This window comes from Gastrolobium bilobum, unplaced genomic scaffold (genome assembly GCF_033153095.1).
Source record: "Gastrolobium bilobum isolate Gb01-03AN ecotype WA unplaced genomic scaffold, APGP_CSIRO_Gbil_v1 utg25654, whole genome shotgun sequence".
Classification (NCBI taxonomy): Eukaryota; Viridiplantae; Streptophyta; class Magnoliopsida; order Fabales; family Fabaceae; genus Gastrolobium; species Gastrolobium bilobum.
This window is the reverse complement of record NW_026896382.1, coordinates 183,608-207,637: the sequence shown is the minus strand read 5'-3', so window position 1 is coordinate 207,637 and position 24,030 is coordinate 183,608. Positions and strand designations below refer to the sequence as shown.

The window sequence follows — 24,030 nt, the reverse complement described above, 5'->3', positions numbered from 1 at the left end:
GTTGATTCATTATTGTCGTAGTAGGATTAGTATAATTAAGGAGTATTTTCTTAATTCCCTCTTAGCTGTTAGCCCTATTTGGGCCTTCTAGAATGTGGGCTGCTTAGCTGTCTGGATAGGATCGTTATTAAATTTATTGGACCTTCTAGAATATAGGCCTTTGTCAGGTCCATAACACATTCTATTTTGAAGCCTATTCTTGATTATATTTATCGCTGAGAAAGCTCTTTTAGTAGTTACTGTAGAAATTGAAAGAGTATAAGCTAATCACTCTATCAATAAGAAGTTAAATAATAGACTTTCTAGTTCTTGCTAGCCCTTGACTAGTGTGATTCTAAAAATATTATTAAGAACTGACCACTAAAAAATAAAAAATATTAATAGGAAGGACCATTAAAAATAGAAATTAAAAGGAAAAAAAAACAAAAGACAACGAAAAATCAAGAACGAAGGTGCATATGCAATAATAAAAAAGAATTATTACTGCTATGTTTATTTCTTGTTATCAATTTAGCAACAACGTTGCCTCTGCTTCCCAACAAAGAATAATTAAATAAATAAAGAAAACAATTAAAAATAATAAAGACTTATTATCAGTTCGAAAGCCTTGAGAATCAATAGTGAGCAATTAATGGTTTGGAATAGACGAGAAGTTGAGAAGGGACAAAAGAGTAGTGAAATTTGGTAGAGGAGAGAAGAGCAGTGGCGGAGAAGGAATTAGAGTTAAGAAAAAATGTGTTTGGTAAGTGAGAAGTGGGAAGATTACGAAAAATTTAAAAATTAAAAAAATCATAAGATATTATTTTATTAAAAATAAAAATTTTATTTATTAAAAAATACAAACTGAGCTTAAAGGCTTAGACACCATACCTGCTAAAATAGACTTGTGATCCATTTACACCCTTACAATGATGCACATAAGGGGATAAAGTTTTCTTTTAGGGGTTTTTATTTTTAATTTGATGGGATTAATTTTCAAGACAATCAATTCACTAATATTATCAAAATGATATTTTGTATATATAATTTTTTTAGAATTTTAGGAAGGGAAAAACCGCCCCAGGTCCAACCCTGATGCTCAAGGTATGGCTTTCATCCATTATTAATAATCGAGAAGAGATCGGATATAATGTCTACATTTTTTTCATACCTATTTTATTTACTTCTCTCCTACATCGTTAGATCACAATCTCAACCAATCTTCATCTTTTCTTTCTTCTCCCATAATTGGTTGAGATTGTGATCTACCAATGTTAAAAAAATAGACAAAATATGCATGAAAAAATAAGCGTAATATCCTACCAGACCTACCCCTTAATAGTTTGCAAAACATTCGGTCTCAACTTTTCCTATGTTGCCCAATCAAAATTCTAAACATTCTTGAGGGAGGTTATACTCACAACATCTTTTCACATACTTTCAACCACTTTTATGGTTGTAGGATCAGAATCAAATCAACGGCTCTCATTTTATAACAGTTAATTTGATTTTAATCCAACAATCATATAAATTGTTTTAGTTTATATGGAAAAAAAATTATATGGGAAAAAGGCTATAAGTATCAACGTTATAAAAATTGGATCGACCCGACCGGGTCAACTCGAAAATCGATAAACCAATCATGTAACCGGTCTGATTATTATATTGGACCGGCCATGTTATAGAATTGGTGTGACCCGGTGCGACCCGGTCAGCTTTTGTAAAAATCGGTGACCCGGCCTGGTTCATATAAAAAAAAATTGGTTTGTTCTCATCAATTGATACCTTTCTTTTTTTCACTCTCACACACAAATAGTTTATTTTCTTTTGAAAAATTTGAATGATTTGTAGCTTATTAACTTACATAAATTATGTACCTACAATACTAAGGGGGTGGGTGTATTGGATTGAGATTTCAAAGGATTTTAATGGATTATTTTTGGACAAAAAAATCATTGGTATTCAATTAGGATTTTAATGGATTGAAAAAAAAGTCATGTGATATTCGATTAGGATTTTAAAAGATTATTTTAGAGTCCGTCCAAATTCGTTAGTATTCAATCAAGATTTTAAACAATGGAAAAACAATCTTATGGTATTCAAAAATCTAACGATTTTAATAAATTTTCTATTGGTGTGAATTTCATGAGACTTTTTAGTAAGAAATATAAATAGGATGCTTATCTCACAATCTCATCCTAACCCCTAGGATTTCTTGAGATTTCTCCATTGCAGTGTTTGCTTCTTCCTTTGGCAAGTTGACCTGCTTGAAATCGGGTTCCGCCATGGGAGCTTCGTCAAAACTCAAAAATAGCATATTTTTTAGCGATTTTCATTACAAAACAACTCAGAAAAAACAAACCAACGAGATTTTAATATAATCTATCTCAAAAATAGCATCTTTTAGCCTTTTTTGAGCAATTTTGGAAGTTTAAAAAATAATTTTTCACGCTATGGGTCGCAGTTTTTCTTAGCACAAAAAGGTGTGATTTTTGTATTAAAAATAACATAAAATAGTGAAAAAATAATAGGGAAACTATTCAAACCAATTTTTGTTTTACATCAATGAAACAATATCAATTTAAAGAAAGATTGAAACTTTCATAATATGGACCCTATATTTCGTAGCAATACATTCATGAATGAAATTCCTTCACTATAGGAAACGATTTCAAATAATATTTGTGTCAATAGATAACTAAAAATTATTTTTCAAAAGCTCCAAAGCAATTTAAGGTTTCAATGTATCGATTGAAAAATTTTTGATAAATTTTCTAAACTTTCATATAATAAAACCTAGAAATTCATATTCGAAATTTTCTTAGAATATTTAATGAAAATATGCATATGATATATGGTTAGAAAACTTTCATCACGTAGAACAAAAACCCCAAAAATTTCAAGATCAATTGCAAAAAATTTCAAACGAAATTTTATCATGAACTTTAGGTTCTATATGCAAATTTAGAATTATTTTAATAATTAAAAAAAAATGAATCTTATAATCATATATGCATAGTTTGATACCAAAAGAAGAAGATAATTTTCAACCCATTGGTCAAACCCAAGAGCAGGAACAAGAAAATGCTAATGCGTGGAAGACTAGTATAACTTTAGATATGTGAAGAGTTGTTGCTTAGTAATTTTGAATGTTTGTTAAAAATTATATTATGTTTTACTAATTGAGAAAATTATATTAGATTTTACTTTTTTTATTAATTTTATTGCATTTCTTTGTTTTTTTTAATTGACTCTTGTAATTTTGAATGTTTGTTAAAAATTCATATGATTTTTTAAAATCTTATAAATCCATATTGTTCTTTCAAATCTTATAAATTCTATTAAAATCCTTGAAAACCCAATCTTATGAAATCTTGATTGTAAAAAAGTCTTTAAAGTCCCTCCAATTTATTTTTATTTTTTTTTGGAGTTACCCAACCCTAATTATCTCTTTGAGACGAGTTGGCTCCCTCCGGTATCCCCACGAGCTTCGACTCTTTGAGCCGGCTATAGGAGTAATCCGGAGTGCGGGGGAACAGTGATGGCTAAAGGTTCAGCCCCCTCCCCAAGAATGCATTCAGCGGGAGTCCCTCCAATTCTAAATAGTCTTTTAAAATTTATAAGATTTTTTTGTCGAAAAAGTCTTTTAAAATTCTAATCCAATACACTCCCCTTACTCTCGATTCGGGTTTTTTATAACCTGATTGGTCTTTGGATCTCAATAGGTTGATTTCATAATTAACTCTCTGAGTTCTGACTTATGAGTATTGAGAGGTAATAGGCGAGAGAAAAGGAAGAAAATGTTTATTTTATCCTGTAAAACACAAAGGTAGATAAAGATAGATAAAATTGGAATAGATAAAATAACCTATTCCTACATATAGATTATTCTTTCTTTCTTTTTTCCCTCTACCAGCATTCGAACCTAGACCATTATGGCATTGTCTTCCAACAAATACCTTATCGACCATGAATGCTAGTACATATGGATTATTCTACTCACAAACACAGTCCTAATTATTTGGCATTGTAGTCCGGTGGAATAGCTAGCATTTAATCTAATTGTCTGATAAATAGAAGTGAATTTCCCATACATTACATAAGTTTTTTTTTTTTTTAAATTCAGTTAGAATTTTAAAACAAAAAAGTAAATTAAAAAAAAATAGAACATATAAAAGTGGATTAAAATTTGACAACACAAGTTAAAATTAACATGTATTTCAAAGGAAAGTATAATAACATTTAAGATATATATTTTTAAGTAAAAGCTCTAATTTGATACATATATAGGGGATGGATGACATGAAATTTTTTCAAATATTTAATTTTGATTCACATGTCAAGAATTTTATTAATGTGTTATTATATGGTTACATTAAAATAAAAGAAAAAATTGCAGCGGAAAATATAAAAAGAGATTAACATATAAATAAAATAAATTATTTAATATAAAATTTATAAAATAAATATATTATATTGAGGTGATCATGATACTAGTTATTAATATTTTTTAAAAATTATCAACTAATCGTATTAAATAATCATCATTTAATCAATATAAACATAGAAGTAAATAAAATTACCATTAAACTACATTAAGAATAAATTGATATATGTTTATATATATATATATATTAAATTTATAAATAAAATGAAATAATTAATTAATGCGCATTAAAGAAAAATCTATTAATATTCTGGTTTTAACTTTCTCTGATATATTTTCTTCATTTTTTTAAGAGTAAATATCATTTTTGATTCTCAGCAAATTTCACGATATCCGCTTTAGTCCCTAGTAAATAAAAAGGCTATTTGTGGTCCCTAAGAAATTCAAAATGGACCCATTTAGTTGAAATTGTGGTCACTCACAAATTCAAAAAAGTCTCACATTAGTTCCTCAAAATGATTAAAATGGGTCCATTTTGAATTTTTTAGGGACCACGAATAGCTTTTTTTATTTTCTAGAGACTAAAGTGGGTATCGTAAAAATTGCTGAAGACCGAAAATGATATTTACTCTTTTTTTTATGCCTAAATTTATAAAGTGTTCTTTTATTAAGACTTCATAACACTACTTAAAATTCAAAACTATTTTTTTTTAAATAATTTTTTTTTTTTTAGGTACATACAATGTACTTTTTGTAATAAGTTAATTTGTATATTAAAATAACCCGCACGACTCCCCATTAAAAAATGCTAATATTAAAAGGTACTAATGGATTTTTGTAAAACGACTTATAAATATAAAATATGTTTTATCCATTATTTTTCCATTTTCTATTTTCCATTTTTTTTTCTCTTTAACTATGATTAGTTACTAAGCATTTAAAATAACTTTTGTTAAAAGAAAAAAAAAAAAAAAAGCTTTCTTATCCTTTGCTAATTTTTTAAATACTAAAATTTTAAATTATCTATCAATCCGACTCCGTTAAAGTTATGACTTACTTCTTGACATAGCTAGGTGGAGCTCCGACTTTAGATGGAGAGTGGAGACTAATTTCATGTCTACAATTCATTAATTCTTCACCAATGTTTATACTATCGAAAATGGGAAGCGACTATGTAGACTAGAATGAAGTTTGTAATAACAAATACATTGCATGACATATGATAAGGTTGTTGGAAATAAGAAATGAACTAAAATTTTGGGTCATGTTGAGGCCATGCTGCGATGAGATTCTCCCATAATCTGACAATAAATTATAATAAAACTTTGAAGTTCAGAAGTTGGGTATTACATGGAGGCCTACATTGCCAAAAAAGTTTTCATTTGTTCAATGCTTTTTTTATCATGCTAAATTTGAAATTTTACTTTTTGAGTGAATATTTTATTTATCTACATGTGCACTACGAGATTTTGGTTTTTTGTTTTCTTTAAATAATCACATGGATAAGTTATCAAACCAAACGAGAAGTGGTGGTGTCAATTATTATGGCTAAACATGGATACAATTTCAGTTCCAAAGATATAGCGCTAGAAGTTAAAGGCAAGACAAAAAGTGGGCAAGCTTACTTGCGAGATCATTCATCCTTATCTATTGTCTCAATTTTTAATGTCCAATTCAATAATTGGATGGTTCTCGTGGAAGATGATCCCAATGATTACTCTTATAGACTTCAAGTGACTATAATTCTCTATCTCTGCATGGTTGTAAGTGTTTCACCTTGCATAGCTATGAACTAAAAACAAAGAAACTGGTAAATAAGCATGAATCTAGCAACATGGAATTACTCTTTCATTCAACACATGTACCTTGTGCTTAACAATTATTGCATCATTTTTAGTTGTGTATATACAAACTTGTTAAAGCTATTTCAAGTTAAGGGTTGAATCTTTTGCTATTAGTTGTTATGATGTAACCTTTGTAATTTATAGTGCTCGTAGAACTTTGTAAGAGTGATCATGACTCTTTTTTTAACATGATGCTTTTCTTGTATGTATTAAAAGTCAGCTTAAATGAGATGCATCTTTTTTATCTAAGACAAAAGCACAAGAACAATTTGCCATTCTTGGTGGATGATAAATGACATCGATCATCACTTTTTTCTTGTATAAGTTTGATACATACAACTCTTTTATTCACGATTCTTTCATATAAACTATTTTGCAATTCATCGTTAATTTTAGCGAAACATCGAAGGTTTTATTTTTTTAATTACAGAAATAGTTGAATTTTTGCTTTTTGATGAACAATGGTGAAAACTAGTCATTAATGACTTGAATTATGGTTATGAGGATATACAAGTGTATTGGTTATATATTTAGTTGAATTCGAGGAAACGACAAATTATTTATTAATTTACAAAGGGGTAAGATCAACTTAGACTAGTATAAAAATAATATTATACTAAATCATAGTTATTGATATGTTTGTATCAAATGTCACATATCTAATAAATTAAAATCGTTTTTATTTTTATTTGTGGAGAATTATTAAAACCGTTAAATACAATTAAGATTAACAAATAAAATTAAGAATATAAATTACACCGATTTAAAATGATGTTGTGTCATTTACAACATAACAATTTTCCATATATAGAATTTATCAAAAGCATATTACATATATAGTGTCTTTTACCCCTGCTTGTTTTTACTCATACATCTAGCTAGCTGTCACTGATCTATAATGGAAATGACTTTGGAGTGCATGTGTTGAGCATGCTCCATTTAGCGGCTTTTGTTGCGGTAAAGTTTTGAATTTGATATATAAGCTAAAAGAACTTCTTCGTGGCTTTGTTTTCCGGTTACCAAGCTCTTTTAATTAGCTTGTTGGTTCTCAGAGGCATTGTTAATAAATTCGGACAGGATGGGTCGGGTCCATCGGAAATCGGTGAATCAGTCATATAATTGGTTTGGTGAAATAATGGATCGAGCATGCATTAGATCTTGTGTGACTAGGCTGTTTTTGGTGAAAATCGATAACCTGGAGATCAGGTCCAGTTTATTTTAAAAAAAGATCATAATTGACATATTTGAGTAATTTGTTACTTATTGACTTACATATGTTATATACTTACAATACTAATATTATCTCAGTTATGCACTATGCAGAAAATTTTAATTTGATTTATAGTTAGATATGTCATTTACTGAACCTAAAATATCAATATTGTTATGAACCAATTAAATGGTCCCCTCTTCTATCCACACTACATGAAGCACCTCACCCCCCAACTCTCTTAACCTCCCACATATGCCTTGCTTGACACCACTAAGTTATTGGAAAAAATCACACATTATGTGCACAACTTCTCCAACTATTAGGGCACTTCATCTATATATAGCTCCCTATAGCATGGGATCAAGGGAGGTTCTTTAGTCATCTCTACCATATATGCTCTTTAGATATAATTACTAGCTATTATGCTAGACCTTGATGTTCACTTCTGAACAAGTATCATAAGCATTATATGTTTGTTTGATATTTTATTGGACAATAATATGTAATTTATTATTTTTTATATTAAAATATTTAAAATTTATATTATTTGTTTAGCTATTTGAGTATGTTTATAATTTTTTTCATATATATTATAGATTTACATATAATCACCAGGTCATGCAATTGAATCAGTGACCCATTGGTTAAAACAGTGACCCGATACCTCGACCGGGTCAAAGGCCTATTTTAATAAGATTGCTCTTAGGTAAATGGGTAGAAGTTCATAAATGAAAATTGAGAAAAGGTACATTTTTGTACTTTTCATACTATAATTTTTGGGGAATGTTATGTTTACAAATTATACTAAGTATCACCGGTCTTACTTCAATCAAGAGTGTATGACCGGTCATACTTAGAAGGATGTATTGGATTAGGATTTAAAAAGATTTTTTTTAGATAAAAAATCTTATAGATTTTAAAAGACTATTCAGAATAGGAGAAACTTTAAAGACTTTTTTTACAATCAAGATTTTGTAAGATTGGATTTTAAAGGATTTTATTAGAATTTATACGATTTGAAATGACAATATGGATTTTTAAGATTTTAAAAAATCATATGAATTTTTAACAAACATTCAAAATTATAAAAGTCAATAAAAAAAGTTAACAAAGAAATGCAGTGATATTAATAATAAAAAAAAGTAAAACGTAATATAATTTTCTCAATTAGTGAAATTCATGATAAATTTTCGTTTGGAATTTTTTGCAATTGATCTTGTAAAACTTGGGGTTTTTGTTTTGCGTGATTAGAGTTTTCTAACCATATACCATATGCATGCTTTCATTGAGTATTCCAAGAAAAATTCGAATTTGAATTTCTGGGTTTTATTACATGAAAGTTTAGAAAATTTCTCAAATTATTTTCAATCGATACATTGAAATCTTAAATTTCTTTGAGTTTTGAAAAACAAATTTTTAGTTATCTATTAACACAAAAATTGTTTGAAATCATTTTCTATATAGCGAAGGAATTTCGTTCATGAATGTATTATTATTAAATATAGGGTTCATATTATAAAAGTTTAAATCTTTCTTTAAATCGATCTTGTTTCATTGATGTAAAATGAAAATTGGTTGGGGAGTTTTTTGTTCCCTTGTTGTTTTTCCATTATTTTATGTTGTTTTTAATACAAAAATCACACATTTTCTTACCAAAAAAAATCATGACCAGTAGCTTGAAAAATCATTTGTAAACTTTCAAAAATTCTAAAAAATTGCTTCAAAATCTGCTATTTTGAGATGAATTAGATTAAAATCTTGTTGGGTTGTTGTTTCTGGGTTGTTTTGTGATGAAAATCACTAAAAAATCTGTTGTTTTTGAGCTTTGACGAAGCTCCTATGGCGAAACTCGGTTTCAAGCGGGTCAACCCACCAAAAGAAGAAGAAGACACTGCAATAGAGAAATCTCAAGAAAATTTAGGGGTTAGGGTGAGATTGTGAGAGAGACATTCTATTTATATTTCTCACTAAAAAGTCTCACGAAATCCACACAATAAAAAATCTATTAAAATCGTAAGATTTTTGAATACCACAAAATTATTTTTTCTTTGTTTAAAATCCTAATTGAATACCAACGGATTTAGACGGACTCTAAAGTAATCTTTTAAAATCCTAATCGAATACCACACGATTTTTTCAATCCTTTAAAATCCTAATCGAATATCAATGGATTGATTTGCCCAAAAATAATCCATTAAAATTATTTGAAATCCCAATCCAATACCTCCCTTGGTGTAATTTGTAAAAAAAATTTGTAAACGGATTCTTTCCTCATAATTTTTTATAATTATTTTAAGATTTTCTGCCATTTCATTATTTATTTATTTTTATTTTTGATACATCCATTTCATAACGTTGAGATCATGAATCAGAAGAAATTCTAAGGAACTGAGAAAATACTTATTCAAACCATGCATTTTGTTATAAAAGGATTTCATTATATGGTCATTCAATTACTAAATTATAACTCAATTTTGCTAAATCGCCAAAAATCGTAGCTAGATTCACAAACTATGCTGATAAAATGAAAATCATAAACTGTGTCCGAATTGAGAAAAACTAAAATTTATGTGAGTGAACATTAACTATAGCATTAAAAATTTAATACCTTTGTAGTCAATGCCAATCCGTTTATTCACGGAACTAGTTTCTTTCTTTCTTTCTTTTTTGAGATATTAACTAGTTTCAAATTTTAAAAATATAATCACACTTTGATATATTTTAAATATAGAAAAATTTATGTCTCAAAAAATATATATATATATACAAAAATTTAATATAAGGGTTTTAAGTAAAAAAAATTAAAGGGTTATCTTTTATTTATAAATGATTTTTAATTTCAATTTTTTCTTTTGTTATTTTAGATTTTGGACAATTACCAGAAGAAAATCTTTTTCACACCGGTAGAACTGAAAATTCAATATATTTTTCACTAAATTTAGAAAAAAATAATGTAATCAATTTTTACCATTTTATGGTTATTCTTCTCTAAAGTCCGACATTTTTCTATTTTTAAAGGAGTAAGTACTTCTATAATATCAAAGATATGCTCCGTACCACCCAATGGGTGCAGTTCAGTTGGTAACTTGGCGTTGAGTTAGTGGGGTTGGACATGTGTTCGATTTCTGCTGAATGCATTCTTGGGGAGGGGGCTGAACCTTTAGCCATCACTGATCACCCGCACTCCAGATTAGTCCCATAGCCGGCTCAAAGAGTCGAAGCTCGTGGGGATACCGAAGGGAGCCAACTCGCCTCAAAGAGGTAATTAGGGTTGGGTAACTCCAAAAAAAAAATATGCTCCGTACCTAAAATACCAGGGATATAATGGATTATTGACTTATAAAATTAGGAAGTCGATCTTGTTAGTGTATATGATCATATCATATCATGTGAAATTTTTTTTTTTTTTTTTGGTAAGTCAACAATGATGCCATCATCATTGATTTTTCTATGAATAGTTTGAATCTTTTGATTATATTAAAGAATATAATATCGTTATTATCAAATAATGTTATTATTAATGTTATTATTCTATCTTAAGAGTTGATTTCCACTAATTAATAGTTATTATTTTTAAAATAAATTTATTAATTAATTATTAATTCACAATAAATGATAATCGTTGATCAATGAAAATCAACGATTAAGATATGATAGTAACATATAGTAACATTATTTGGTAGTAATAATATCCTATCCTTAAATTAAATAATATATCAAAATAATCCATTCTCACATATTCGAAATCACCGTACTAGGAAAAAGACACGTGTCAGTCGACAGGTTGTTATTTGACTTATTTCCTTTTTAAATAAAAAATGGAACATGGCACGTTGCTTAGTAATGAGACAATTCGTACAGTTACCTAAGTTTTCTTGACGCCACTTTCTTCTCTCTCAATCCATGTGCCAACGTGGTTCTCACTTCTCAATCACAGTACGGAAAAACCGCAGTCTCATTTTCTGATTTTTTTTTTTTCTTTTACAGTAAAATTTCTTTCATTGTAGATTGCTTCTAACATGTGAAGAAGAGGAATTTAAATTTTATTAAAAAATTAGTTTTTAGACCGGTTGCCTTCTACTTTCATTTATGGATTTACAAAATTATTATCTTTATTTTATTTGTAACTAGGGAATAATGTCATTTAAAATTAGGATTAAAGTTATTACAAAAAAAAAAAAAATTAGGATTAAAGTATATCCTATAACTTTAGATAAATATGTCTATTGTTTACTTAAAGGACAACGTTTTGATTTTTTTTAACTAAAACGAATTATTTATCGTGCAACTCTTCCATCTTCACCTTGTTTGCCTTCTCTGTTTGTTCTTTCATATCGTTTTAGTTAAAAAAAAGAGACCAAAACGATGTTGTTTAAATGAATAGACATACTTATCTAAAGTTATACTTTAATATCATAAGTAGAGAAAGAAAGTAATAGAATAATGATAATACTTTAAATAATTTAATTAAATGCTATTATATTTGTTTATAATTGAAGTTATTTAGTGAATTTTTTAATTCTTGTATAATTATCTTAAATGACATTTTAAAAGGAACAGATGGAGAACAAGTCAAACTCTAATTAATCTTGGTTTACTTGTTTATTTAAATTAATTAAAAAACTAACTAAGAAGAATCTTGAGTACATAATCAAAGTATCAATAAATAAGCTTAAAAATAGGGAAATGTTATTATCTCTAAATTATGTATTTTTACTAATTATTTTTAATTATAATTTTTTAATATTTATTCAAATAACTAAGAGTATAATTTATTATTAAATTTAAATAAAAATCAGTTAATTATAATATCTGATAAAGAATAATAAGTGATTAACGGAAGACGTATTATATTACTGTTACAAAAAGAAATTCTTAAATTGACCATATTGTGAATCCTTATACCACACTACTTAACAAAATCATAATATTATTATGAATCATCATGCTTAATTTTTGAATTATCTAAAGTGCTATAAAATATTAATAATTCTTAATTCAGGTCCTGATTCAGTTAAATAGAAAATGATCTGTTATAAACTGATTTGACAATTTGTGACAACCTCTCTGATGCCTGAAGAAGTTTATAACAAGCATGCACAGTTTGAATACGAGGAATGTCAGCATTCATTAGCTCTGGATTTATACAGGAAAATAAATATCTCATGTTAAAATTTCATATGATTTAATTATGTAAAATCTCATAAAAATTGAACCTTATTATTTAATGTATGTGAAAAGAGATATAGAAACAAAAATTTCACATCACCAGAAAATCATGTAAAATCTTAATATGAGATAATCAATTCCCGTTTATACATATACATCACATATATCTACTACTCTAATGGATGCAAATTATATCATTATTCATATTTTAATTGTTATTAATATTAGATAATTAAAAATATTTTTAAATTAAAAAATTGTGATGTTTATTTTTTTTCCCCTCAATCTAAGCGTATACGTATATTTAGAAAAGAAAATAAGTAATTTGCTTGAGTTTTTGCCCTCCATAAATATAAAAAATAAAAAAAATAAAATAAAGTAAAATAAGAGAAATAAGAGAAAGCACGCGCGAGACGAGAGACACCGCCACCACGTTGGGGAGAGAGAGAGGCGAAGCAGTTAATGGCAGTTAGAGCGGTGGTAAGTTAGTTAAACGTGGTTATTGTTTTGGCTTATTAACTTAACCATGGTTAACCTCTCCCACTCTCTCTTTCTCATCTCTTCTTCTTGTGCCTATATAAACCCTCCCTCCCTCCCATTTCTCTCTAGCACACTCAACAACAAAAGCAACAAAGGGTTTGGTGTTAAAAACAGAGAAAGTAGAAAAAGCAAGCAACAATGAAGGTGCATTCTATAAGATGGTTCACTCTCTGCGTTCTGGTTATGACGCTGCTTATGGCTGCCACCAGCGCTATCAATGACAATGAGAAACACGAACATAATTTGAAAGAATCAAGGTATTTTTTGCAGTGAAAAAACAATCAAGCTTCAAGCTTCGAGCTTAAGCTTCTTCCCTGCTTCATGAGCTTGCAAATTCTATGAATTTTCCTTTTTTATTTAATATTATACATTTTTTGGGTAAAGACTAGCGAAATCGCTTTTATTTCTTTAATATTTTTCAATGATTAGAATGTGAATGTGTTTGCGACAGGGATGCAGTAGGAGAAGAGAAGCTGCAGAAACAGAGCTTGAAGAATTCGTCAATGGCGGAAAGGTTAGTGTTAATTTATTGCTACTACTACTAGGGACTTTCGAGCTTTTCCACGACGGCGTGGTGCTTATAATCACACCGTCCACGTGGAACGAAGCTATGGACAACCGTTTGATTAGGTTGAGCTGTGTTCGAGCTCAGAGGGAAACGATTCGGGGTCATTCAGATCCGATCTGAAAAATCTGAGTCGTTAATTCTGTTTTATGTTAGGAGCTAATTTTGCTCATTTTGGGGTCTGTACGGTGCCGTTTTATATTTCTTGGGATTCATCATGGGATACGCTGCTCTTCATGATTTTACAGTTGATGTTTTTTTATCTCTACAAATTTACAGGTCAGGGGATGCTTTGAATGAGCATGCAGTTGAAAATCCAGAGGAGATTGCTTCCTTGGTTGATGCGTAATATTTCTCTCTCTCTCTCTCTCTCTCTCTCTCTCTCTCTCTCTCTCTCTCTCTGTTTTTATATAAACTGAGTTATTACTTTTACTTTGTTTTGTAGTGATATTATTGATTCCTATCTCATCTCATAGGTCATGTGCTTGGTAGATTAGTTTATTTTTTGTTGTCTTGCCTCTTGGGCTTAGAAAAGAGGACTCACATGATCATTAAAACTATATCAGGATCAGTAGATTCAGCATAGCTAACACACTTGGCTTTAGTAGTACTGTATCAATAATGATTGAGATGCAGGACAAAAGAAGGATAATGCCCTTGATAACTTCTCGTGCTTCCTCCTTTTGGAATAATATTTAGATGCACTTTTCATTCTTTTTTGGAGAATTTTGTCTTGTGAAGCCTAGTCAAAGTGGTTAATTAATCCAAGTGTTAATTGAAAGCTACTACCCTGTTTCTTTTGTTTTTCATCTTGTTCCTTTGATAAGCTATAATAACGAGTTTCCACTGTTGGGCTTACCCCAAAATTTATGCCTCCTTTGTGTAAGGTTAAGAAGATACCACTAATAAATCCACTTCGTTAGAACTAGGGGAATTTAGAGCATAATTCCTCCTTTGAACAAATATCACCTCTGAAAAACAACACTACCTAAAAGAATCCGAAAACCCACTACTTTTTGAAACTTCTTATTTTATTACTAAAATATTAATATTTTGACTAATGAGACTTTAGTACGGCATTAAGTGAACTAAGTGAACGACTCTCTTTATGATAACTTGAGAAGACAAATGATTAAGTTTTAAAAACATAATTTGCGGGGAAAGCCTGATTTTTAAATTTGAAAAGATTAATCTTATACCTAAAGAATGTGAGGGAAATAAATACATTTGATTTCCCAGTCAAATGTTATTCTTTATTGCCTCTCAAAAGAATTTAGCAGGACTGCTATTGCTTTTACTCACGGTGCCATAAATCTTCATAACTCTCTCTCTCTCTCTCTTATAATAATTAAGAAATATAAATATTGCTTTTGTAAATTCTTCACGTTCTGAATTTCCCTTTCATGTTTCTAAGGAATCAACCACCATGTTCTTTGCAGATGAGATCTCTAGAAAATTGAAGCCTATATATTCTATTCGCCAGCTTAACTCACATGCTAATGTCGTGAGATCCAACCATTTCCTTCATAATAATTTTTTTTTATATTTTTTATTTTCCTTATCCGAAAATTGTTTTTCCAACTACAAACACCTTTTTATACCTAAAATCCAAGTCATAGTGGTTGTTTTTATTTTCCTTGTCCGAAAATTGTTTTTCCTTACGTATACCTGTGATTTAACTTCCTCCTCAAATTTGTTGTTTCGTGGTCCCCTTAATAGCTTCCCTAATCACATTCATTGGTGGACAGTAGTTGAAAGTTGCTATCTCCTAGGCTTGCTTTAGTAATTTGGTATATAAAATCTATTTTATTAATCTGAGTGTTAATATGGCTGGGGATACATCGAAGAAGTTATATACAAGGTATTTTCTTTATTAATATCTAATCTATGATCTTGAGGGAGCTCTAGATGTTAAGCGTTTTTTTTTCCCCTCCTTTTAGGTCATCACATACGTACATTTATATACTCACACACACATAGATAAATAATTTTTGTTTTTCACAAACTACAGGGTGTTCAATGCTTGATGAAAATTAAAATAAGTGAATCAGTACTCTCCAATAGCCATGGATAAAATAATTGCGTCATCAATTCCAAATGATTTTGTGTTAATGATTGCCTTTGCCCTCTTGATCTCGCTACCGATAGAACCAAATACAATGTTCTATACGGAGGAATTTATGCAGTTCCGAGTCCCACATCTTCTAATAAGGTGGGGTAAGCCACATGAATGGGCTACCTTTCTCCAGCCTGTCTTCATGCACAAACTCCAAACTGCACACGAGATCTGGTTTCACCACGACACTTTATACACATAGTTGTGTTTAGGCTGATCTAGCAGCTGCTGTCTGACCCACATCTATTCTATCCAACGAGACCTCCATGAATTTATTAAATGACCAGGACTCAGAACTTAATAATAACGCTTTTTACCACCGACGCCCAAAGTACTAGGCAGAAACTAGATCTTCCCCACCTTTGGCATTTATTTCTAGTAGAGAAATTCAGGTTTGACGCCAACCCCCGATTTTCCGTATGTACCGTATCATTCTATCCGTATGCATAATAATAGACCCACATGACCCACCCCACTACCCTCAGCTATGGATGGAGGGACATCAATAGTAAATGCATAGTGTTTTGCAAATTAAAGTATTAAAATGTTAAACTTTTAATTGGGTTAAATTTTTAATTCAGTTTTTTACATTATTATTTAATTATTTATTATCATGTCACTAAAATACTTTTACAACTTTAATTATTATATTTAGATTCTTTACACTAAACATGTGTTATCAAAATCAGAACGGTCCAGTGGTTGGACTCTAACTCTGGACCTCTAACAGGTCTGGTTCGGTTAATGGATCGATCATGCAAATCAAAAATTGAGTTCAATCGATGTTAATTTGATTCCGATTCGTCATTATTAATGATACTAGAATTCAAACTTAACACCTAAGAGAAGAGGTGTGTAAGGCTAACCATTAAAGTACATTACTTTTACATGTTTTATTTCTTTCATTTATATATTTTATTACATACCAGTAGTTAAATCAGTGACCTTGAGTCACCACTATTGAGTCTCACTCAGTCGATAACCAGTCCAGTTTTAATTACATTGTTAAACATAATTAAAAATCTTCATAGTAGACGAGACATCAGGCTTTTTCCGGTGCTAAGCCGGTACTTCGTCTTTTTATTTTAAAAGTTTTGTGAGAAAAAACATGACACGATCATGTGAGAAGATCATAATCATACAAAGTTAAATCAATGGTTATGATTTTGTAACTATTTATTTTACTATTTTTTCTCTCTCATCTTTTATTACCATTTATCCACCTTTGTATGGTTATAATTTCTCACTTTACCATGTCATGGGATTTTTCACATCAATCAGAGGATCCAGATCCTTTAATTTTTCTTAAAAAAAAATACTATGTTTTCATCCAAATTAAAGACAGGAATAACTTACAAACCGTGATGAGATGAAAATACTTGGTCCGGAAACATGTACGAATTTTTTTAAAAGGAATGTGGGGGGTATTAAACAGAGTTTGTTAAATTTGAACAGGAGCATACGCAATCACACGGAGAGAAGGAATCTGAATTATTTCTCATGTGGGACCGGGAATCCAATTGATGACTGCTGGCGCTGCGATAAGCGTTGGTACCTTCGGCGAAAGCACTTGGCTGATTGTGCCATCGGTTTTGGTCGCAATGCCATTGGTGGCCGCGACGGAAGGTACTACGTTGTAACCGACCCCAGCGACGATGACGCCGTTAACCCCAAACCGGGGACCCTCCGCCACGCCGTCATTCAAGACAGGCCCTTGTGGATCGTGTTCAAGAGGGACATGGTTATTACCCTAAAGCAAGAGCTCATCATGAACAGCTTCAAGACCATAGATGGTCGTGGCGTCAACGTTCACATTGCATATGGGGCCTGCATTACCATCCAGTTCATCACCAATGTTATCATCCATGGCCTCCATATCCATGATTGCAAGCAGACTGGCAATGCTATGGTTCGCAGCTCGCCCTCGCATTATGGATGGAGGACCCTCGCTGATGGGGATGGCATTTCCATCTTTGGTGCCAGTCACATTTGGATTGACCACAACTCACTCTCCAATTGCGCAGATGGCCTTATTGATGCTATTATGGCCTCCACCGCGATTACCGTTTCCAACAACTACTTCACCCACCACAATGAGGTAAATCATGGTCCTCAATAATAATTCTAAATTCTATTATTTAATAATCGTCTTAGATATGAAATAAAGATAATATTAAATAAAATTAAATATTTTTAAAACGTTATTTACATTTGTTTTTTATTTAATCATTAGGATAATAGAAATAAGGTGTTGAGTTTATTGACTTCAAAATTCTACAGGTTATGCTACTGGGTCACAGTGACTCTTATGTCCGCGACAAGCAGATGCAAGTAACCATTGCATACAACCATTTTGGGGAGGGTCTTATCCAAAGAATGCCAAGGTAACCTTTAACCATCATCTTTTAAGCGAGCCTTTTTCTTTTTCTTTTTTTGGGTCAGATATTAGTATTCTTCTTGGGTACTTCAATTGATTTCACGAACTGAGCCTTGGGCCTTGTTAGCCGGTGTTGTCTGTTGGGTTATGGGAGGCCCATTTAAAAATTGATCACTTGGGATATGAGAGGTCCTTTGAGGGGGGGAAAATTGACAAATGAATCTTTTTCCAGTCCATACCATGTGTCTCAGGAGTTACCTTTGTCTGCGCTAAATGATATCTTGTGTTAACAATGGATTGATTATTGATAATGCAGGTGCAGGCATGGGTACTTCCACGTGGTAAACAATGACTATACCCACTGGGAAATGTATGCAATCGGCGGCAGCGCTGATCCCACAATTAACAGCCAAGGCAACAGATACCTTGCCCCTCTGAACCCTTTTGCTAAGGAGGTAACATGCTTAGCACTGGCAATCCGTTGATGATGATGATGATGAACTTTTTTGTCTGAAAATGGGTAATTTGTTGTGGACAGGTGACAAAGAGAGTGGAGACAGGGCAAAACCTATGGAAAAGTTGGAATTGGAGATCGGAGGGAGACCTTCTGCTCAATGGAGCCTTTTTCATTTCATCAGGAGCAGGAGCTGCAGCAAGCTATGCTAGAGCCTCAAGTTTGGGGGCCAAATCATCTTCTTTGGTTGGTACCATTACCTCCGCTGCTGGTGTTCTTAATTGTCGGAGAGGTGTCATGTGTTAATATCAAACACTATCATCAACAACCAAAAGAAAACCAAGGGGTAAAAGCCCAAAGCAAACTTCACAAAAAAAAAAAAAAAAAAGAGTGAAAGAAAAGCATAAAGGAAAGGAAGAAAAGTTTTCATTCTTTCTTCTCTTATTATTGCGTTGTTATAGATGTATTGAGTGAGTGAGTGAGTTTGCACTTGCAGCAATGGTGGTTACACCCGTTGTTTGTCTTGTCACAAGTTAGATGTCGGGGGGAATATGTACATTTTATGTCAACTGTTATCAAATTTTTAACGATGATTGCTTAGAAGTCATGTCCCATTTTTGGAATCCTTCACTTGTGCAAGAGATTCCCCCTTAATATTCCAAGGGAAACGAAATCTATTCTCCTATCTTCCCCTGAAGTTTCTTTTTGTCTTCCTATAGACCCCCTACTGTATGGTCTTGTGACCTTGTCAAGTTCTAGCACATCTCGGTTATGTTTGTGTACCCTATATTTAGAAAACACTTGATTTGTCCCAAATGAAACGGAAAAATGGGAGGGAAAAGAAAAATGAATGTATTATTGCAATAGTTGGTTGTGTATTTTTTCCAAATCAGAATTTTTTTTTTTTATCTTTTGCCTTATTGTTTATCCTTTTCCTTTTCATGAAATTTTCGTGTTTCTCTTTTTATAAAACGAAAACGATTTAATATATTTCAATAAATCTTATAAATAAATTGCACTTTTTCTTTAAAAAAAATTTCATTAATTTATCGATTAACCCTCTGTCCAACACATGGAAGTGCGGCTCTTCCAAAACTATACATTTGCAATTCTTTGAACAGACTACGCTGTTCCTCAGTCACTAAATTAGCATTATTAAGTTACAAAAATTATTATGCACTAAAACCATAATTGTCAAATAGGTTTTGCCTATTCAGCCAAGCACATTTTATCGGTCGGGCTCACCAAGAACAGTACAGCTGGTCGACTAAATGAATTGGGCTAAATCAAAATGAATGTTTACAAATGAGAAGTTGGGCCACAATCTTTAATTATGTTTGTTAGCCCAATAAAATATGAGTAAATGTATGTACCCAAAAAGAAAAAGAAAAAAGAGAGAGCTAATGAGCGTATAAATACTTATGGCTGTCAAGATAGGTCAATATAACATTATAACTTGTTGACCAAATAATTTAACAAAGGGTTTTATTTTTCTCATGTTGTTGGAGATAAATATCTCCTATCATAGACACATAATGTGGAGGGATCCACCATTTATTAAAAAAGAAAAAAATGATGGCACAACTTTTTATGTGAAAAAAATATGAGATAGTTATCTCATGTAAAATGGGACAATGATTTCCCTTTAACAAAATATAGAATTAATTCATGAATATGTTTTCCTCCTGCTTGGCCCAACTCATGAACATAAACCCAAACTCTAAAACAAGCTCACCGCAAATATGAAATGCGGCCCCACCTGAGGTTAAAAATTTTAGAATATTAAAACATTTTATAATAAAATATGGGAAAAAAGTTTTCGATGTTACTTTAGATAACTTTATCTAATGTTCATCGAAACAACGTTGTTTTGGGGTTGAAAAATTAAAAAATTAGAGTGATAAAGACTATTATAACCCTGAAATAAATTAAAATTACAAAAATACCATGATTTTCGTCCCAAAACGACGTCGTTTTGATGAACATTAGATAAAGCTATCTAAAGTAACATCAGAAAAAACAAACCCATAAAATATTTAATGGTTAAAAAATTGACATTATTGATGATAATAGATTGAAATTAAACTTATAAAACATATTAATATTGAGTTTGGTCTGAAATAACGACACAAAGGGAGCATTCGCTAGACGGATTATTTTAAGATTCTCAGAAAATTTATCTTGAAAATTTTATTTACTCCTATTTGATAGAATTGTTAAAATTTTCTCAAAAAAATCATATTTACAGAAAAAAATTTGTGAATAAGAATGCAATAAAAAATTGTCACCATGGTGGTATTCTTGGATTACCGAGAAGTAAAAAAATGAAACACAATTATGTTGACAAAAGTAACTCTGATTTTAATAACTAAAATTTTCGTATTCTCTTCGTTCCTTGTGCTGTTGTTGTAGATGCACCTTCACTCGCTGCTCTCTCCACCACCTTAGGTTTTCGATTTCCTTTCCTTTTCTTTATCCACCTCTTCTTCTTCGATTTGCTTACCTCAATTTCCGGATCGGCGTGGCGTATTCATCTCCGATTTCGGTGTTGTTTAGGGCTCTGGTGCATTGGATGTTGTTCCTGTTGGGCTTCCTCCTTCAATGCTAAGTCTAAGCCCATTTGAGGGGTTTCCTAAAAACCCTAACCCTAGATCTCACCTCTTTTATATATTCATTAGTTGTGGGGTGGAGGCTAGGTTAAGAAATTTGAGAGAATTATTTGATTGTTTGAGCAAAGCTTTATGCTTTGCATTTGAGAGATCTCTAGATAGAGTTTGAGTGAAACATCTCTAGGGTAGTTTGATTATCACCATTGTTGGAGAGGTTGAGTTAACCACCACATTGGTGTATTCTGATTATTTGTAACCATTATTTTCATAGTGGATTTTTGATCTGGACTAGGTCTCGTGGGTTTTTACTTCTTCATTGAAGAAGGTTTTCCCACGTTAAATCTGGTTGTGTTCTTCTTCTCTCTCTCCTGTTTTGTGTTTACGTTTTGATTTTTCCGCTGCGCTGCCTGACCTGGTGAAATTCAGGCTGAGGTATTGCTGAGATCTGAGATCGAGGATCTCATTGACTGACTTTCGCAAAGGCCCCTGAGCCGATCTGAGGGAACTGAGTTTTTTCCAACAGTGGTATCAGAGCCCGAGTTCGACGGGTTCTGAGGGAGACGAGATGGAGACCAGTGGCATAACCAATGATGGAGACATGTTCAAGTTGACCGCAGATAATTTCACCTATTGGGGACCGATGATGGAAGATCATCTCTACTGCAAAGATTTACTTGAGCCCATTATCCTTGATGAGAGACCGGCAGGCACGACAGATAAGGAGTTGGAGATCCTGAGTCGGAAGGTTGTAGCCACGATCAGGAAATATATTGATAAAAGCCTCTTTGAGCACGTATCCAAACTCACGAACGCGTATGAGTTGTGGACGAAGCTGGAGTCCATGATTCAGAAGAAGACTCCCAGGAATAAAGCATACCTGGTTCGCCGACTTGTGAAGCTTGAATACAAGGACGGCATGAACATGATTGAACACCTGAACACCTATAAAGGTATTGTGAATCAGCTGTCAAAAGCTGAGATGAAAATTGATGATGAGATGCAGGCTTTGCTGCTGTTGAGCTCGCTGCCAGAAAGCTGGGATACTCTAGTGGTGACTTTGAGTAATTCAGCTCCAGAAGGAAAGTTAAAGATGGATGTCGTGACAGACAGCCCCCTGAGCGAAGAAGTCAGGAGAAGAGAACGAGGTATTTCGAGCACGTCTGAGGCCAACGTTGCTGAAAAAAAAGGGAAATCTGACTCCCGGGGTAGAAGCAAAAGTCGGGGTCGAGATCATGATAAAATAGGAAAGTCCAGAGGTCGGTCAAAACCGAAATATGAGTTAAAGTGCTTTTACTGTGGAAAGACAGGTCATAAGAAGCCAGACTGCTGGACCCTGCAGAATGATGAGAAGAACGGCTTTGTGAAGCCGGATCAGATTATTCCCAAGAAGAGGGAAGACAAGAGCACCACTGCGGTGGCTGTCAACCCGGATGCCGAGATATTCCTCCTTGGGTGAGGATAATTATTTGAATGTTGCATATGATGACTGCACCTGGATTGTTGACTCTGGTGCCTCCTTCCACGTTACTCCACTCAAAGGTTTTTTCTCCTCTTACCAAGGTGGTGATTTTGGAGTCGTGAAGATGGGAAATCAGGTGACCAGCAAGATTGTTGGCGTCGGTAATGTGACCCTGACCACGGATGTCGGATGCCAACTTGTGTTGAAAGATGTGAGGCATATACCTGACATGCGTTTGAACCTAATCTCGGTAGGCAAATGATGCCAAGTTAGTGAACTACTTCGGTAGTGTTAGATGGAAGCTGGCCAAGAGAAACTTGGTCGTGGCCCGAGGTAAGAAGGAAGGCTCCTTGTTCGTAATGCAAGGAAAGATCAATGGCGGAGAAGCCAATTCTGTCCGAGATGAACCTAGCTTTGAGCTATGGCACAAGCGCCTCGTCCATATGAGCGAGAAAGGGCTCCAGATTCTGAACAAGAAAGGATTACTGACCAGGTTGAAAGGCCAAGCGTTGGATAGTTGCATGCATTGCCTAGCTGGAAAGCAGCACCGGGTTTCTTTTGTGAGACCGGATCAACCCAGACGACGCAAGTATATTCTTGACCTCGTCCATACTGATGTCTGCTCCATGTCAGAAAAATCCCTTGGAGGAGCTCAGTACTTTGTTTCATTTATTGATGACTATTCCCGCAAAGTGTGGGTATATTTGTTGAAGTCTAAAGATCAGGTACTCCAATCCTTTAAAGAATTCCACGCGATGGTTGAAAGGAAGACTGGCAAGAAATTGAAGGTGGTCCGATCTGATAATGGTGGTGAGTATTGCGGCCCATTTGATGCATACTGCAGAGCGGCCGGGATCCGACTTGAGAAGACGCCCCCCAAGACTCCACAGTTGAATGGACTGGCTGAGAGGATGAACCGAACTATTGAAGAGAAGGTCCGAAGCATGTTATCCAATGCCGGATTGCCAAAATCATTCTGGGGAGAAGCCGTCAAAACAGCTGTTGACTTGATCAACCTCTCACCATCACGACCACTTGAAGGAGAAATTCCAGAAGAAGTCTGGACAGGTCGGAAAGCGGCCTATAATCAATTGAAAGTGTTTGGATGTCGAGCTTTCGTGCATATCCCTAAAGATGAAAGGGCAAAACTTGATGCGAAGGCAAAAGAATGCATTAATCTTGGTTCGCCGAAATGTGAGTTCGGGTTCCGACTTTTGGATCCAATCAATAAGAAGATCGTGAGAAGCCGAGATGTGATCTTTCATGAAGATGAGAACATTCATGACATCTCGAAGCCCAAAGTCCGATTTATTGTCAG

General features: G+C 32.5%; 1 protein-coding gene across 1 annotated transcript; it reads left to right on the top strand.

The window, feature by feature from the left end:
- The first annotated feature begins 13,595 nt into the window (after positions 1 to 13,595).
- LOC133299480 (probable pectate lyase 8) lies at positions 13,596 to 18,989 on the top strand. Its single transcript, XM_061498944.1, has 6 exons — positions 13,596 to 13,646; positions 13,977 to 14,042; positions 17,269 to 17,911; positions 18,094 to 18,197; positions 18,507 to 18,645; positions 18,729 to 18,989. Exons 1-6 carry the CDS (start codon positions 13,636 to 13,638, stop codon positions 18,948 to 18,950), a joined length of 1,185 nt encoding a protein of 394 aa, XP_061354928.1. The 5' UTR covers positions 13,596 to 13,635; the 3' UTR covers positions 18,951 to 18,989.
- Positions 18,990 to 24,030: the final 5,041 nt, after the last annotated feature.

What these genes read in the sequence shown, in the direction of transcription:
- LOC133299480 (XM_061498944.1), top strand. An exon ending in CTTATCCAAAGAATGCCAAG is followed by an intron (nt 18,198 to 18,506) that starts GTAACCTTTAAC and finishes TTGATAATGCAG; the next exon opens with GTGCAGGCATGGGTACTTCC. An exon ending in TGAACCCTTTTGCTAAGGAG is followed by an intron (nt 18,646 to 18,728) that starts GTAACATGCTTA and finishes TGTTGTGGACAG; the next exon opens with GTGACAAAGAGAGTGGAGAC.